The 14,148-nt window shown below is 44.8% G+C and overlaps 1 protein-coding gene across 7 annotated transcripts in view; it reads right to left on the bottom strand.

Moving 5' to 3' along the window:
• Nucleotides 1-14,148, bottom strand: part of LOC120363004 (glycerol-3-phosphate dehydrogenase 1-like protein) — a 61,341-nt gene that overhangs the window by 21,095 nt on the left and 26,098 nt on the right. For all 7 annotated transcript variants that reach the window (XM_074394023.1, XM_074394018.1, XM_074394020.1 and 4 more), the window contains exons 3-5: nucleotides 9,719-9,859; nucleotides 8,087-8,225; nucleotides 1,654-1,766 (exon numbers count right to left, since the gene is read on the bottom strand). In XM_074394023.1, the coding sequence (XP_074250124.1) occupies nucleotides 1,654-1,766; nucleotides 8,087-8,225; nucleotides 9,719-9,859 (393 nt within the window). The remainder of the gene's footprint in view (nucleotides 1-1,653; nucleotides 1,767-8,086; nucleotides 8,226-9,718; nucleotides 9,860-14,148) is intronic.

Genomic DNA, 14,148 nt, shown 5'->3' with positions numbered 1-14,148 from the left:
CAAAAATCTCAACTCTGATGCAAGCCCACAGGAATGATGGTAACTGATTTTGTTTTAAAAGACTGGGTGGGAAGTCGCAGGGAGGATGCCCCCACCACCCTGCATCCACCACGAACCACTTTCCATCAAGGTAGGAAGCACATCCACTTTCCGTCTTCCTGCATGCAAAAATGAAAGCCATTCTAAGTTCAGACACAAGACCAGCAGGGGCTTCTATTAGCAGAAGCTTTTCCAAAGCCCTCACGTCAATCTAGACTCCTTCTTCTCACCCAGCACTCTTTGTTCTGGGCAGGGTTTCACAGCTTCTCCATGACCACCAAAAACATCCAGTCACTTAAAAACAGGTTTGAAAGAGCTCAGACCGGCCCTGAGCAATTAGGCATTCATGATGCCCCCTGCTGTTGAATGGTAATTAGTTTAATGAAGGACTATTAAAAACACATAAAAATCTCAACCAACAAAAATAAACAAAGCAACCAAAGCCAGCGTCTTACATGGATAAGTGGACCTGTATGTAATGCAATGCTAACGCAAAGAATGCCCCACAAAACATGCACGTGTGCTTCCCAGGAGCCCAAGCCTTTCATTGGCTTTAATTTTTTAAAAAGCTCACTGCATATCGTGACCACACATATATACACAATGTTAATTCTAGAAAGTGGATTTAACTTCCAACTAGAAAATAAGATAGACAATTAAGAAGAAAGCATAGACAGGCATCCTTTCCACCTTTGCAGCTCCTACCCAACAAAGACGGTGACTGGTGGATTGCCTAACCTCCTCCCCAGGTGCTCAAATTTCTGAAGAGTGGCTTTTTGCTGCAAAAGAGATGACTCCAAGTGGCTCAAAAGGAGCATTCACACTGAGAACTTTTTATTTCCCCTATTCCCCCCACTCTTTTTTGTAGATGGTAGTGACCTGAAGGCAACTTGGATTGTGAGAGGGAAGGAGCAGGTAGCTGCTGCAGCACGACTCCCTGCTGGCTGTTCCCCACGTCCTGGCAGAGAGAGGGACGGGCGCCTAAGGCTGCAAAAGCCAGAAGCCAAGTCAGAAGCCTAGGAGTGAGGAGCTCCCAGCACGTTAGGAGGCTGAGGGAGGTGAATCACTTCGCAGGCCACTGGCCAATGAAGGGCGCTTCTTTAATCAGATCTTCTCCCTCTAGAGGGCAAAGACAAAACTGTTCTTAGAAAAACCTCTCCCAGCAGCAGATTCTCTTTTTTCCTTAACAAGAACAACCAGCCAAACTAGTAGAGTAGCATAATTCAGAGTGAACAAGATCCTCTCCCTGCTCAGAATGCAGTGTAGGAGAAAAACATGAATGAATAGAATCATTTGCTCCTGGGTGAAACCCTACCATCAAGGAAATCCCATGCTTTCCAAATATCAATGCTGCCAACTTCCCAAAGACCGAAACATCACAATTCCCCCATATTTACAAGTAGAAGCAAGCCACGAGTAAGAGAGGAACTGAACTTCCCAGGAAAGGCTGCGGCAAAACAGGAAGTTATAAACAAGGCTCTCGATTCACTATTCTTCGCTGATGGGGGTGCACAGAACACAGGGCCCATTCTTGAGGATCAGACTCAATGATGCTAACATTGGCCTTGCTTGATGAACTCCTCCCCTGCAGCAGCGATCACCGGCTGACTTTACCTTAAGAGCACCACAGAGTTCAACAGTGTCTGCGTCATCAACCACGGTAATTCGGAAATTTGGAGTCTGCAGAAGTTCTTTGAAGAGGAGACCATTCTCCATGACTTTGCTGCCTGTCGAAAGGTGAAACAAAAAACATATATAAATAACAATCTCTAATCTTAATTTTCACACCGAATACATTCTAAAATAACTTTCTGCTTACTATAAAAGTAACATATGTTCACGATAGGATGTTTAGAAAATACATAGGAGCAGAAATAAGTAAATATTCTTTTTCCAATAGAGGTGATCATTTACAATTTGACATACATTTTTAACGGACTGAATGTGAATCTAAAGTTTTTCTTGGCCAGACATAATGGCTCATGCCTGTAATTCCAGCACTTTAGGAGGCTGAGGCAGGTGAATCACTGGAGGTCCGAAGACCAGCCTGGCTAACGTGATGAAACCCCATCTCTACTAAAAGAACCTGGAGGTGGAGGTTACAGTGAGCCGAGATCATATCACTGCACTCCAGCCTAGGTGACACAGTGAGACTCTGCCTCAAAAAAAAAAAAAAAGGTTTTTCTCAAAATTGGGAACATAACATATATGTGGTTTCATCATCAACTTCTGAAATTTCTGGAAATGCTGTCGGCCTACTTGTTTTTGCTGCCACTATATTCCTGTCCTTTGGGACAGTGTCTGGGATGTGAGGATGTCAGTAGTTCTGACATATTTATTATAGTTCTTTTTTTGTTTTGGAAACCTCTGATTAAAATACAAAAACAAACAAAAATAAAGTCTTACACACAAAGCCTGATGTGACATCTGCTGTGGCTGGTGGCATTCAGGGTGAGGCTCATCAAATCCACCCCACCCAGCTCCAGAGAAACTGAAAATCAGAATCAAAGGTTTACCAGCCAAGTCCTGCCTCCCAAATCATGTCACCACACAGAGATAGCAGAAGGCACACTGAATACTATACAGCACTTGGGCTCTGCCTGCCTCGAGGTGGGAAACCAGCTGTTCCCAAGCCTGTCTGCACAGAACAATCATCTGAGATCTTTACAAATACCAAAGCCCACGCCTCATCTCAGACCAATTAAATTACAATCTCTGGAGTGGAGCAGGCATCAATCGTTTTTGAAATTCCCCAGGTGACTCCAAGAGGTAGACAAGTGTGAAAGCCTCTGATATAACTCCTTCAGCTTCCGCTTCACTGGTAACAATACTACAGTACAGCGAAATGAGAATCCTATGTGAAAACAGTCTTTCAGGGGTAAGAAGCACTTAAAGATTCCATGTAATAATGATGGAGTCAGCTGACATTTGCACAGTTATGATTTTCTCCATGTTCTGACAGAGAAACAGAGTCCCAGAGAAGTTTGCCAACTTGCCCACGGTCAAACAGCTGGTAGGAGGAGAACCCAAATTCTAACCCATACACTGCTCTGGCCGCCAGGGCCCATGCTCTGAGTCTCTATGCTATGCCACCTCTTGGGAACGGGAAGAGAAGATAAAACAAGCAAAAACCAAACATACATCAGAATTAGAGCTGTAAATTTCCAAAGCACAAAAAAAGCATGATTGTCAGCCGGGCACAGTGGCTCACACCTGTAATACCAACACTTCGGGAGATGGAGGCGGGTGGATCATGAGGTCAGGAGATTGAGGCAATCCCGGCTAACACGGTGTAACCCCATCTCTACTAAAAATACAAAAAATTAGCGGGGTGTGGTGGCACACACCTGTAGTCCCAGCTACTTGGGAGGCTAAGGCAGGAGAATAGCTTGAACCCGGGTGGCGGAGGTTGCAGTGAGCTGAGATCACGCCACTGCACTCTAGCCTGGGCTGGACTGTCAACAATTAAAATTATACCAAGAAGTGATACAATGTCAAAATAATCCAGGCCATCTGAAGGTTGAGTGAAGGTGGTGAGTGGATGAAATGAGACTGGCCAGAAGTTAATCATTTCTAAATACAGGTGACGGGAATGTGAGGTTCATAATACTGCTCTCTCTACTTTTGTTTTCTGAAGTTTCATGATAAACCACAATATCTACCCCCACCTAGAAACACATTGTCTGTTCTGTAGCATTACTGTTCTGTCATTTAGCCGACTTCCCCTTTTCCAAATATTAGAACTATGTCAGTTTGTGCAAACTGTTCTCTTCCTTTTTAAGCAGTCCACCAGGCTGTCTCGGTGACTATGTCCAAGGCTACTGCCTCATCTGGGTTGGGTAAACCAGCTCCTGGCCCCAACATCATATTACGGCCTCACCGTGTCTCTCCTCTCACTGCTCAGTGCCTCCCACGTGAAGGGATGTCCCTGAACACTGCAGACCAGCCCTTCCCTTGAGTCACTTTAATGCAGCCTTCTACGCCTGGAAGCTTGGGTTGCTGGTGAGCAAACTGAGGACTGGGCAGGGGAAGGCACACTCTTGGCTTGCCATAGATACAAAGTAGGGTCGATGGGTTCCTCTGTGGCTGCAAGCAACACACAGTGTCCGTCCAAGAAGTGAGCTTGACTTACAACAATCTCATATTTTCTCAAAGGTACCTTTTAAAATTTATTATCTTAAATCATGGACAAGAGGCATTAACTTTATTTGTTTATGAGACAGAGTCTTGCTGTGTTGCCCAGGCTGCAGTGCAGTGGCACTATCTCAACTCACTGCAACCTCCACCTCCCAGCCTCAAGCAATTCTCCTGCCTCAGCCTCCTGAGTACCTTGGACTACAGGCATGTACCACCATGCCGGGCTAATGTTTGTATTTTTAATAGAGGGGTTTGGCCATGTTGGCCGGGCTGGTCTCGAACTCCTGACCTCAAGCAATCTACCTGCCTCGGCATTCTCAAGTGCTGGGATTACAGGCATGAGCCACCGCGCCGGGTCCATTAACTTTATTATTAATATCAAACCAGTCAGAGGCCAGTGTGGTGGCTCATGCCTATAATCCAAGCACTTTGGGAGGCTGAAGTGGATGGATTGCTTGAGGTCAGGAGTTCGAGATCCACCTGGTCAGCATAGCAAAATCCCGTCTCTACAAAAAATAAAAAAATTAGCCAGGCGTCATGGTGGTGGGGTGTGTGTGTGTGTGTGTGTGTGTGTGTGTGTGTGTTCCCAGCTACTCCAGAGGCTGAGGCATTAGAATCATTTCAGCCCGGGAGGCAAAGGTTGCAGTGAGCCGAGATCACGCCACGGCACTCCACCCTGGGCAACAGCATGAGATTCTGTCTCAAAAACAACAGCACCAACAACAAAAATCCTAGTCACAGTGGCATGCAAGCAGGGACTCAGGCCGTCTATACAGAACAGGTAATGCCAGACAGCCATGTGGTTAGGCTGCCCAAAAGTCAATGTAAACCAAGGACCGGAAAATCTCCTTTCTCTGTCACATCAAGTTTTAGAGGCAATTAACCTATTTAATAAAACTCAAAATCCTTATTTTAGTCTGTGATTCCATATGTGTTTGTGTGCTTAGCAGTTCCACAAGGAGCTTATGTATTCTAGACATCTGGCACCATGCCTGATACATAAGATGGTCTGAAAAATATTTGCGAAATGACTAAATAAAAGCCTCAGTCAGTGCTATGCCCCAAGAATGAAGGGAGACCTCACCACAAGAAGGCACTGTAGTATTTTGAAGCCTGAAACTGCCATTACTTTTTCCTCCACAGAAGACTCAAGTGGGCTAGGATTCCTGAACCTATCATAATTTAAAATGGTCCCTACATCAACAAAGGACATCTGGATAACCACACTGCAATGATCAAATACAGAAAATGTAATGTTTATATAGTATTATCTAATACACAATCCACATTCAAATCTCACCAATCATCTCTGTGTTGCCTTCCACAGCAGCCCTCCCTGCCCAATCCAGGATCCCACACTGCACTTAGCGCTCATGTCTCAACTTTTATTTTTATTTTTTGAGACAAGGTCTTGCTCTGTCACCCAGGCTGGAGTGCAGTGGTGCGATCACTGCTCACTGCAGCCTCCACCTCCCACACTGAAGCAATCCTCTCATCTCAGCCTCTCGTAGCTGGGACTATAGGCGTGTGCCACCACACCCGGCTTATTTGCTGTATTTTTAGTAGAGATGAGGTTTTGTTCGTCATGTTGGCCAGGCTGGTCTCAAACTCCTGGACTCAAGCAATCCTCCCACCTTGACCTTCCAAAGTGTTGAGCTAATAGGCATGAGTCACCACGCCTGGCTTGCTAATATCTCTTTAGTCCTCTTTAATCCGGGACACTCCTTTAGCCTTTCACTGTCTTTCATGACACTGACTTTTTTGAAGAGTCAAAACTGTCATAGGCCTGTTGTTTTGTAACACATCTCTTCCTTGGGCTTGTCTGATATTTTCTCATGAGCAAATTCAGGTTATAGGCCAGGCACAGTGGTTCACATCTGTAATCCCGGTACTTTGGCAGGCTAAGGCAGGAGGACCCCATGAGGCCAGGAATTCAAATAAGACTCTACTTCTAAAAATTAATTAATTCAGGTTATATAAAACCATTTCATGTTCTATCTCACTTTCAATGTTTCACTTAATTTTTTTTTTTAAGAGTCTTCCTGTTACCCAGGCTGGAGTGCAGTGGCGTAATCAGAGCCACTGCAGTCACTGCAGCCTCTGTGGAACTCTTAGGCTCAAGGTGATCCTCCCACAGCAGTCTCCTGAGTAGCTGGGACTACAGGTATATACTACCACAACAGGCTAATTAAAAAAATATATTTTTTTCCTTTTTGGAAACTCCCAGCTACATTGTCCAGGCTGGTTTCAAACTCTTGGCCTCACAAGATCCTCAGCTTTAGCCTCGTGAGTAGCTGGTATTACAGGCATGAGCCACTCCACCCAGAAATGCTTTACTTAATTTAATTCAGGTCATCAGTGCCTACCACAGTCCAACCCAAGAGAAGGCATAGAAGCACTGGGGAAAGAAATGCCAGGGGGAAAGAAATGTAACTGTGTGTTTTTGTTTGTCTTTTCAAACCAAAAAATCCTGAAGCACCCAACTGGAAACTTTCTTTTAACAAACAGGGCTAGAGTACAGGATTGGATCAGGGATTGGAGATGAAGACTTAGCCTTACAGAATGAACTGGGAAAGGATTATTGGCAAATAGGATTGAGCTGGAAGAAACTAGTTAATAATCTTTTTGGAAAAACGTAAGTAATTACATGACAATTTCACAGGCTACATTAAAACTGCAGATGAGCAGGGTGTGGTGGCTCATGCCTGTAATCCCAGCACTTTGGGAGGCCGAGGCAAGTGGATCATGAGGTCAAGAGATCGAGACCATCCTGGTCAACATGGTGAAACCCCGTCTCTACTAAAAATACAAAACATTAGCTGGGCATGGTGGTGCGTGCCTGTAATTCCAGCTACTCAGGAGGTTGAGGCAGGAGAATTGCCTGAACCCAGGAGGTGGAGGTTGCGATGAGCTGAGATCACGCCAGTGCACTCCAGCCTGGGTAACAAGAGCGAAACTCCATTTCAAAAAAAAATTAAATTAAATCAAAAATAAAACTGCAGATGAATAAAAAAATTAACTGTAAAAGAATAAGACACATTCATATGTGTAAATACTAACATACATATACACACAAATGTTTTCCAGAAGAATATTCAGAAACTGCTAACAGTCAAAGCCATTAAAAAAGAAGGCAATCGTGTCCTTTGTAGCATGGATACACCTGGAAGTCACTATCCTAAGCATGTTAACACAGGAACAGAAAATCAAATACTGCATGTTCTCACTTATAAGTGAGAGCTAAACACTGAGTACTTATGAACATGAAGATGGCAACAACAGATACTGAAGACTCCTAGAGAGGAGAAAGAGAAGGGAGGGAAGGGTTTAAAAATGACCTATTTGGTACTCTGTACTGTGTAAGAGTAGAAAAGGCTTACTATTTCAGGAAACAGAAGACCCACATTTGTTCCTGGCTTCTACAGTAGTGTGTGATCTTGGGGCAGGTAATTTATTCTCTGACTCTTATTATTCACCTGAAAATGGGGATCATTCTAACCAATTTTTAGATCTCATTGGAATCAATGAGGATCCAGATGCTAGCAACTGTAAGAAAAAACAAATTTGGGTTTCTAAGGCCAGAAGTCCCTTACCATGGATGCAGCCACCTGTTCCTTGGTACAAGTAACCTTGCACTTTTGTATTTAACCTTAATAACTGATTACTGGATCACAGCAAGTCAGAATGGTCTCCTTGGCCATATTCATTTATATTCAGTCCGGAGGTTGTTGAAACTCTTTAGTCCCACAAAATAGCCTCCTTATATAAAATCCCCACTCCACTGAATGCCCACTTAGGAATGTTAAGAGGGACAGGGAAGAGTCTATTACAGAAAATATCAGAAATGGAACATGAACATGTTCAAACAGCAAACGTCCAGACTCCTGGGGCCCTCCCAGGCAGCGCTTACCGATGGTGGTCTCACAGAACTTCTCCGCAGCCACCTCATTGGCAATGTTGGCTCCCATCAGCACACTGATGTCGATGCCCATCTTCTCGCGGATGATGTCAGAAATGAGTTTCAGCCCCTCTGGGCCCTCATCTATGCCCTACAAGCATGTGGAGAAGTTAGGAGAAAACGAACCTCCAAATCAAAGAGGCATGGGATCGCGGCTTCATAAGTAATCCAGATTCAGGTATCCCATGGCGACACAACTTGAAAAGTATCTCCTACTTACAAGAGTAAGTGTGTATACTGCATATGTACAACTTAAGTGAAAATAAAACGAAGAAAATAAATGTGCTCATCACTCACGTTAAGAAATAGGACGTGAATGTCACCACTGAAGTCCCCTGTGTCTCCCCTCCAATCATCCTCCTTCTACCCCAGCTCTCCAGGGTGAACCACTGTCCTGAATGCTGTACGCATTGCTCCCTGGCTTTTCTTGATTATTTTACCACACCAGATGGTCCCTAAACAGTGTTATATATTATTATCCCTGGTATTTCAAGTCTATAAAGAGAATTGCGCCATTCACCTGTGATGCGCTGTCTTGCACCACATTATCATTTTAGAATTCACTCATGTGGCTGCATGAACCTTGTGGTTCGTTTCTGTTCACTTACTGCATAGAATTCCAAAATAAATCGTTCACATTTCATTTGTCTACTCTCTTGCTGATGACATTTGGGTTGCTCTGGTTTGTCTTCAGGAACATTCATCTGTAAATGCTCTGGGACAGCCTCTCTCGGGAGTTCTTAATCTTTTAAACGACATGGGTCTTACCCCTGGTAGTCTGGTGACATTTATGGACTCATTCTCAGAATTTCATATGCATAAAACAAAATACCTAAAATAGCCCAGGAATCCAATTATATTGAAATTTGTTAAAAAAAACAAATGTATGATAAAGTAATATATGCACTGTTTTATTAATGCAATTAGAAAAAGATGTCATGGCAGGTCTAATAATTACCACGATTTCCAAGTAGTGACAAGTATAAATGATACCTTGAGATATCTGAAAAAGGTATAAAGTGAAATGAAAGCCCTGTGACTCATATTGAAAACAAGGTCTCTGATCCTGCTAATACTACTGTTACTGAAACTTTGGCTGTGACTTACCTTCATAAATGAAGAAAATGCTCATTTCACTTAGAGGTTAAAATGAATTGGAATGCAAGGATTTTTTTCCTCCACACTTAAGTGCATGAACTTCTTGCATTCAATCTGTGGACCTTTGGAGGTTCATGGTTAAAAACACAGGCTTTAGGGTATATATCCAGGAACGGGCACTAACGGTTATTGATTTCCCAGCTAATTCAAACCACTGGTGGTTTCCAGATGGCAGGCTGAGCCCCCAGAGTGGACGGGATGGGGTGGCACAGCTCTGCACGTCACTGCTGCTGCAACAGAACACAGCAGCTCACTCTAAATCTCAGCTAAACCAGTCTTACATTTTTTATGACCTTTCGGGCATCTTTAAGAACACGAATGAAAAACTTCCCCCCTTCAGCTCCAAATCTCAAGCAGATGAAAGCATGAAAAAATGAAATTTCCTGGTAACCAACGTCTGGCCCTGGGCAGATGCACTCGAGTTACCTTGATGAGGGTGATTCCCAGTGCTTTCTTGGGCACTCTCCCAGTGATCTCGTCACAGATTCTGTGAATGAACTGGTGAGGAATGACAAACACCAGCAGGTCTGCGTCCTCCACGGCCTCGCTGAGATTTGAGATGGCAACCTGCAACCAAAAGGCAGAGAAGACCGTTTCTCCTCCCACATCAAACCATGCCTGTCCACACAGCTTCACTCACGGACCATTTATCAGAGGCCTACTATGTGCAGAGCATTGCACAGATAGACAAGGAAGGCAAGTGTGTTTGCTTGGCCTTCCTTATTCCTTGTGGGGTCTGAAGCAGAGGGTCCTGCGTCTGTCTCAGCTGGGCAGGTGATTTATCCTCTCCACTCCTCGACTGCCTTACCTGCAAAAGGCACCCCTAATAACACTGTGTGGGTTGCTCTCTGTTGCTCTCCCACCTCGCCAGCTCTCCATCCATTTTCTGCTCTTCTCTGCCCCACTCTATTCCCAGGAGGCTGCTTTCTCTAAACTGTTTCCCAGGCTCCCTTGTTCTCTGGCTTCCAGTGGGCTTCAGCCAATGGGAGGCACTGTCAGGAGATCAAAAGACGGGAGGAGAGACAGGCTGAGGGTATTTATCAGTCTCCTTGGGCCTCTTCTGCCCAGGCTCACAGTGGTTCTGGCCTGGCTTCATCCTACAGCTGCCCCTGCTGCCAGGCAGCCTCTCTCTAAGGCCATGTCTCTAAGCCCGCTTCAGGCCGGTGACATGTTCTTTCCCTGACCCTTTCAGGGGTGGTAATGGCTTCCTGCTGTTGCAAATCTCTGAGCACTTCACCAGCCCCTGTTGGTTCCCTCAACCTCGTGGCCCCTCAGTAAATGATCTCACACTAATCTCTCCTTTGAGAGTGCCGATGTGAGAAGTAAATGATACAGAAAACTGCCTGGCACTTGATATACACTCAATACGTGTCAGCTATTATGACGCTTTCTTTCCTTAAGGGTGAAGATCAGTTTAACACGGCAGAAGTGAGGGCATGCCTTGAGGACTCCAGGGCACATGGTCTCTGGCAGAGGCTGCTTGCTGCACCTAGTATCTGTTCTGCCTTCTTCCTCAGCATTAGAACCTCTAGTTTCGAGTTGGGCTCCTGAATGCCGGCAAAGAAGGCTATGTTTCCCAGTGCTCCTTGCAGCTTAGGTGTACCACGTGACTAAGTTCTGATCAAGGGAGCGTACATGGAAGTGCTGACTATGACTTCTAGAAAATGTCCTGGAAGGCCTTTCTCCCTCCTTTTGCCAGTGGGAATGTGAAGGTATGACTGGAATTCAGACAGTCACCTTGGACCAGGAGAAGGCCAGCAACAACACATGCTGAGATGGCAGAACAGTGGAATAAAGCGAGTCTCTGCCACTGTGATGCTGCACAACCACAAACCTCTTTACGTGAGGGAGAAATGGACAAGCACTGACCTTGCTTAGACCACTGTTGTTTTAGATTTTCTGTCATATGCATTTAAACTTACCTACTGATATAGTCTCCATTAAGCATTCCTGGTTCCCACAGTGAAAGGCCCTGGATGAAGATTCTTCTCTGAGGAAACCATGTCTGTCATAGGAGCATCAATCAGAGTGGACAAGCCTCTGAGGAAACTTGGTTTGGGGGCTGTGATGGAGACTACCAACTCCCAGCCAAAGTTCCTTGTCCCCTTTTCTGTAATCACAGACCTGAAAGCTGGTCACTGGCCATCTGGCCAGGGATTGTGTTTCCCAGCAGTCCTTGCAGCTACACATGGCCAGGGAACAAGTTCTCATCACTGGAGGTGAGACGGAGAAGTGGGTGCCACTGATAGCCCAGAGGCTTCAAGACAGCGGGTTGCCTCTTCCACACTTTCTCTTACCCCTTTCTGTGAGCTGAAAACCTCGCAACTTAGCCTTGACCCCAGCGAGGGACACAAGGCCTAGGGGACGCTACAGGAAAAAAACAAACAAACGTGGGACCAAGAATAATAGCATAAAGCATAGCACTAGAGTACTTCCGTGTGAGAGGAAGACAAGTCTCTTGTCCTTTGTCACATTATTACGTCTCTTGTAATATATTGGCCTGTCACCTTGACTAATACCTGTGCTAAGAGTTACTCCCTCACACAGAGGATTCCACCTAGAACATCTGAAGTTTCATTCCCTTATCCCTCCAGGGGGTGCGGAGGACTTCTATAATTTACTGCCCAGCCTCCATTCCCCTTCTTTCTAGCAGAAGTGTCCCTAAATTTCCCTTCAAAAGTTATCACTTCCCCATTTTAACCAAGCCATTTGGGTGGAATTGGCCCTACCCCATTCCAGGGATGGTTCTTCATTTGTTCAGGCTAAAGACACATTAAACAATTGGAGCCAACAAGAAACCAGCAGATGTCTTCTGGGAAATACATGCTTCCTTGTTCTTCAGGAGTAGCCACGGGTCTTTGAACAGTGTGGGATGCTGCTGTGAAGTCTGGAACTACCACATCCATGCTTACAAATGTGAGGGGAGAATCTACGCCATGGGGCTCCCATGTGAATGAAGCCAGCTTTGTGGATGGCAAAGCAGAGAAACAGAGGGAAAAACAGGGCCCTTTTAATATGAAGCTGCTGGTTCAGGCTGCACCTGAAGCCAGCCCTACCTGGATTTTTGGTTACATGAAACAAAACATTTAGCTTTAAGCTGGTTTGAATGACAACCTAGAGTCATTCCCCCTACAGCAGATCAAAACCCAAAGCTCAGCACTTCTCTCTCGTTAGTGGCAGACCCAAAGGCAGGGAAGGCCTATTTGCCTACTTTCCTCTTTGGAAGGGCTTCTCCAGGTTGGTCATCTAGGCTGGGTAGTCACAAGCGGCAAAGGTTTATTACCAAAAATCCACCTGCTACATTAATCCTCTCATACCTGGCGACTCCACCCCCTCCAACAAGGCATTTTCTGATTCTATTCCATTAACCTCCTGATGCAGGCCAGGTACCATGCTCATGCCTGTAATAATCCCAGCACTGTGGGAGGCTGAGGTGGGTGGATCGCTTGAGGCCAAGACTTTGAGACCAGCCTGGCTAACATGGCGAAACCCCATCTCTACTACAAATGTAAAAATTAGCCAGGCGTGGTGGTGCACGCCTGTAATCCCTTAGGAGGCTGAGGCATAAGAATCACTTGAACCCAAGAGGGGGAGGTTGCAGTGAGCTGAGATCCTGCCACTGCACTTCAGCCATCTCAAAAAAGAAGGAACTTGCAGGTGGTAGCGAATGTGATGGTCTCTAGGACAATGTGACTGGGGCTTATTCTCCTTGGTGGAATACTTAGGGTTTAACCCACAGAAGCAATGCGTACAATGGGAGCTGTATTTTTATGGTGTACATGGTCCATTCATGGAACATTATTCCTCTTACGTAGTATCTGAACAAGTTCTCATCAGCTAATGAGATCATGTGAATCTCATCTTTTAGAATAAAACCTTTTGCTAAGCCCCTACCCAACTTTCTGCTCTGAAAATAATCAGGATGCTGCTTTGGAAATGGCAACTGATTTTGTGAGCCTCCTGCCAAAAATCTTTCTGAGGGTGTCTGTCATCCCAGATCCTGAAATATGCGGGAAGCACAACTCTGAACAACAGGTCTTGCCTTCCAATGGCAAGTAGGACAAACAACTCAGAACGAAGGCATCAGGGCTGGTTTGCTTAATGTCCAGACTTTCAGGAGCCCAGTGCTCTTGGTCAAAGTTAATAAAAGCATAATAATAAATAAAAATCATCGGAAACAAAGCTGGTGAAGTCTGTGTGGGCAAGCCTGAAGGTTCTTCTGTGCCTTCTGGGTCCCACCATCACTGCCCACAGTGTGTGCTTAAGGAGGTTTTACCTATGAGCAACATGTTATCTGCAGTCATCAGAGCAGGCAAGAAAAAGATCTCCCTCCCATCAACGGCGACTGACCTCCTCACCCTCCAAAGATGCTATTTTATGCTCTTTAAAATCAATTAGGATGAAAATGCTTTCTCCATTCATTCATGACTATAAATAGGCTCACTGGATCAAACCTGAAGAAAAAGCATCTAAGTAGGAAAATAAGAACTGCTCTTCCCGGCACCAGAAATAATCACTGTCAATATTTTGGTACATTCCTTCCAAGGCCTTTTTGAGCCTACAGATATATCTAAAGGTATATTTATAGAATTAAAGTAACACTTTTATATCTTTTTAATATAGTATTATAACAATTTTCCTGTAATTCAAATGAAGACTTTTCCCCCTAAAATCCATGAATCTTGCCACATACCTTTTCATACCAACATCATAGTGATGACAGATAAACAAGGGTAAGCCAAATAAAAGGTACCAGGGCTGCTCTCATTTTTATCTAATCTCTTAGGGCCACTACAGTTATTTCTACCTCAAGTCTATGAATCTGCATGCTGAAACAATTCTGGTACCTAGCAAGA

The sequence above is a fragment of the Saimiri boliviensis genome, chromosome 2, assembly GCF_048565385.1.
Source record: "Saimiri boliviensis isolate mSaiBol1 chromosome 2, mSaiBol1.pri, whole genome shotgun sequence".
Taxonomy (NCBI): Eukaryota; Metazoa; Chordata; class Mammalia; order Primates; family Cebidae; genus Saimiri; species Saimiri boliviensis.
This window is presented reverse-complemented; position numbering and strand designations above follow the sequence as displayed.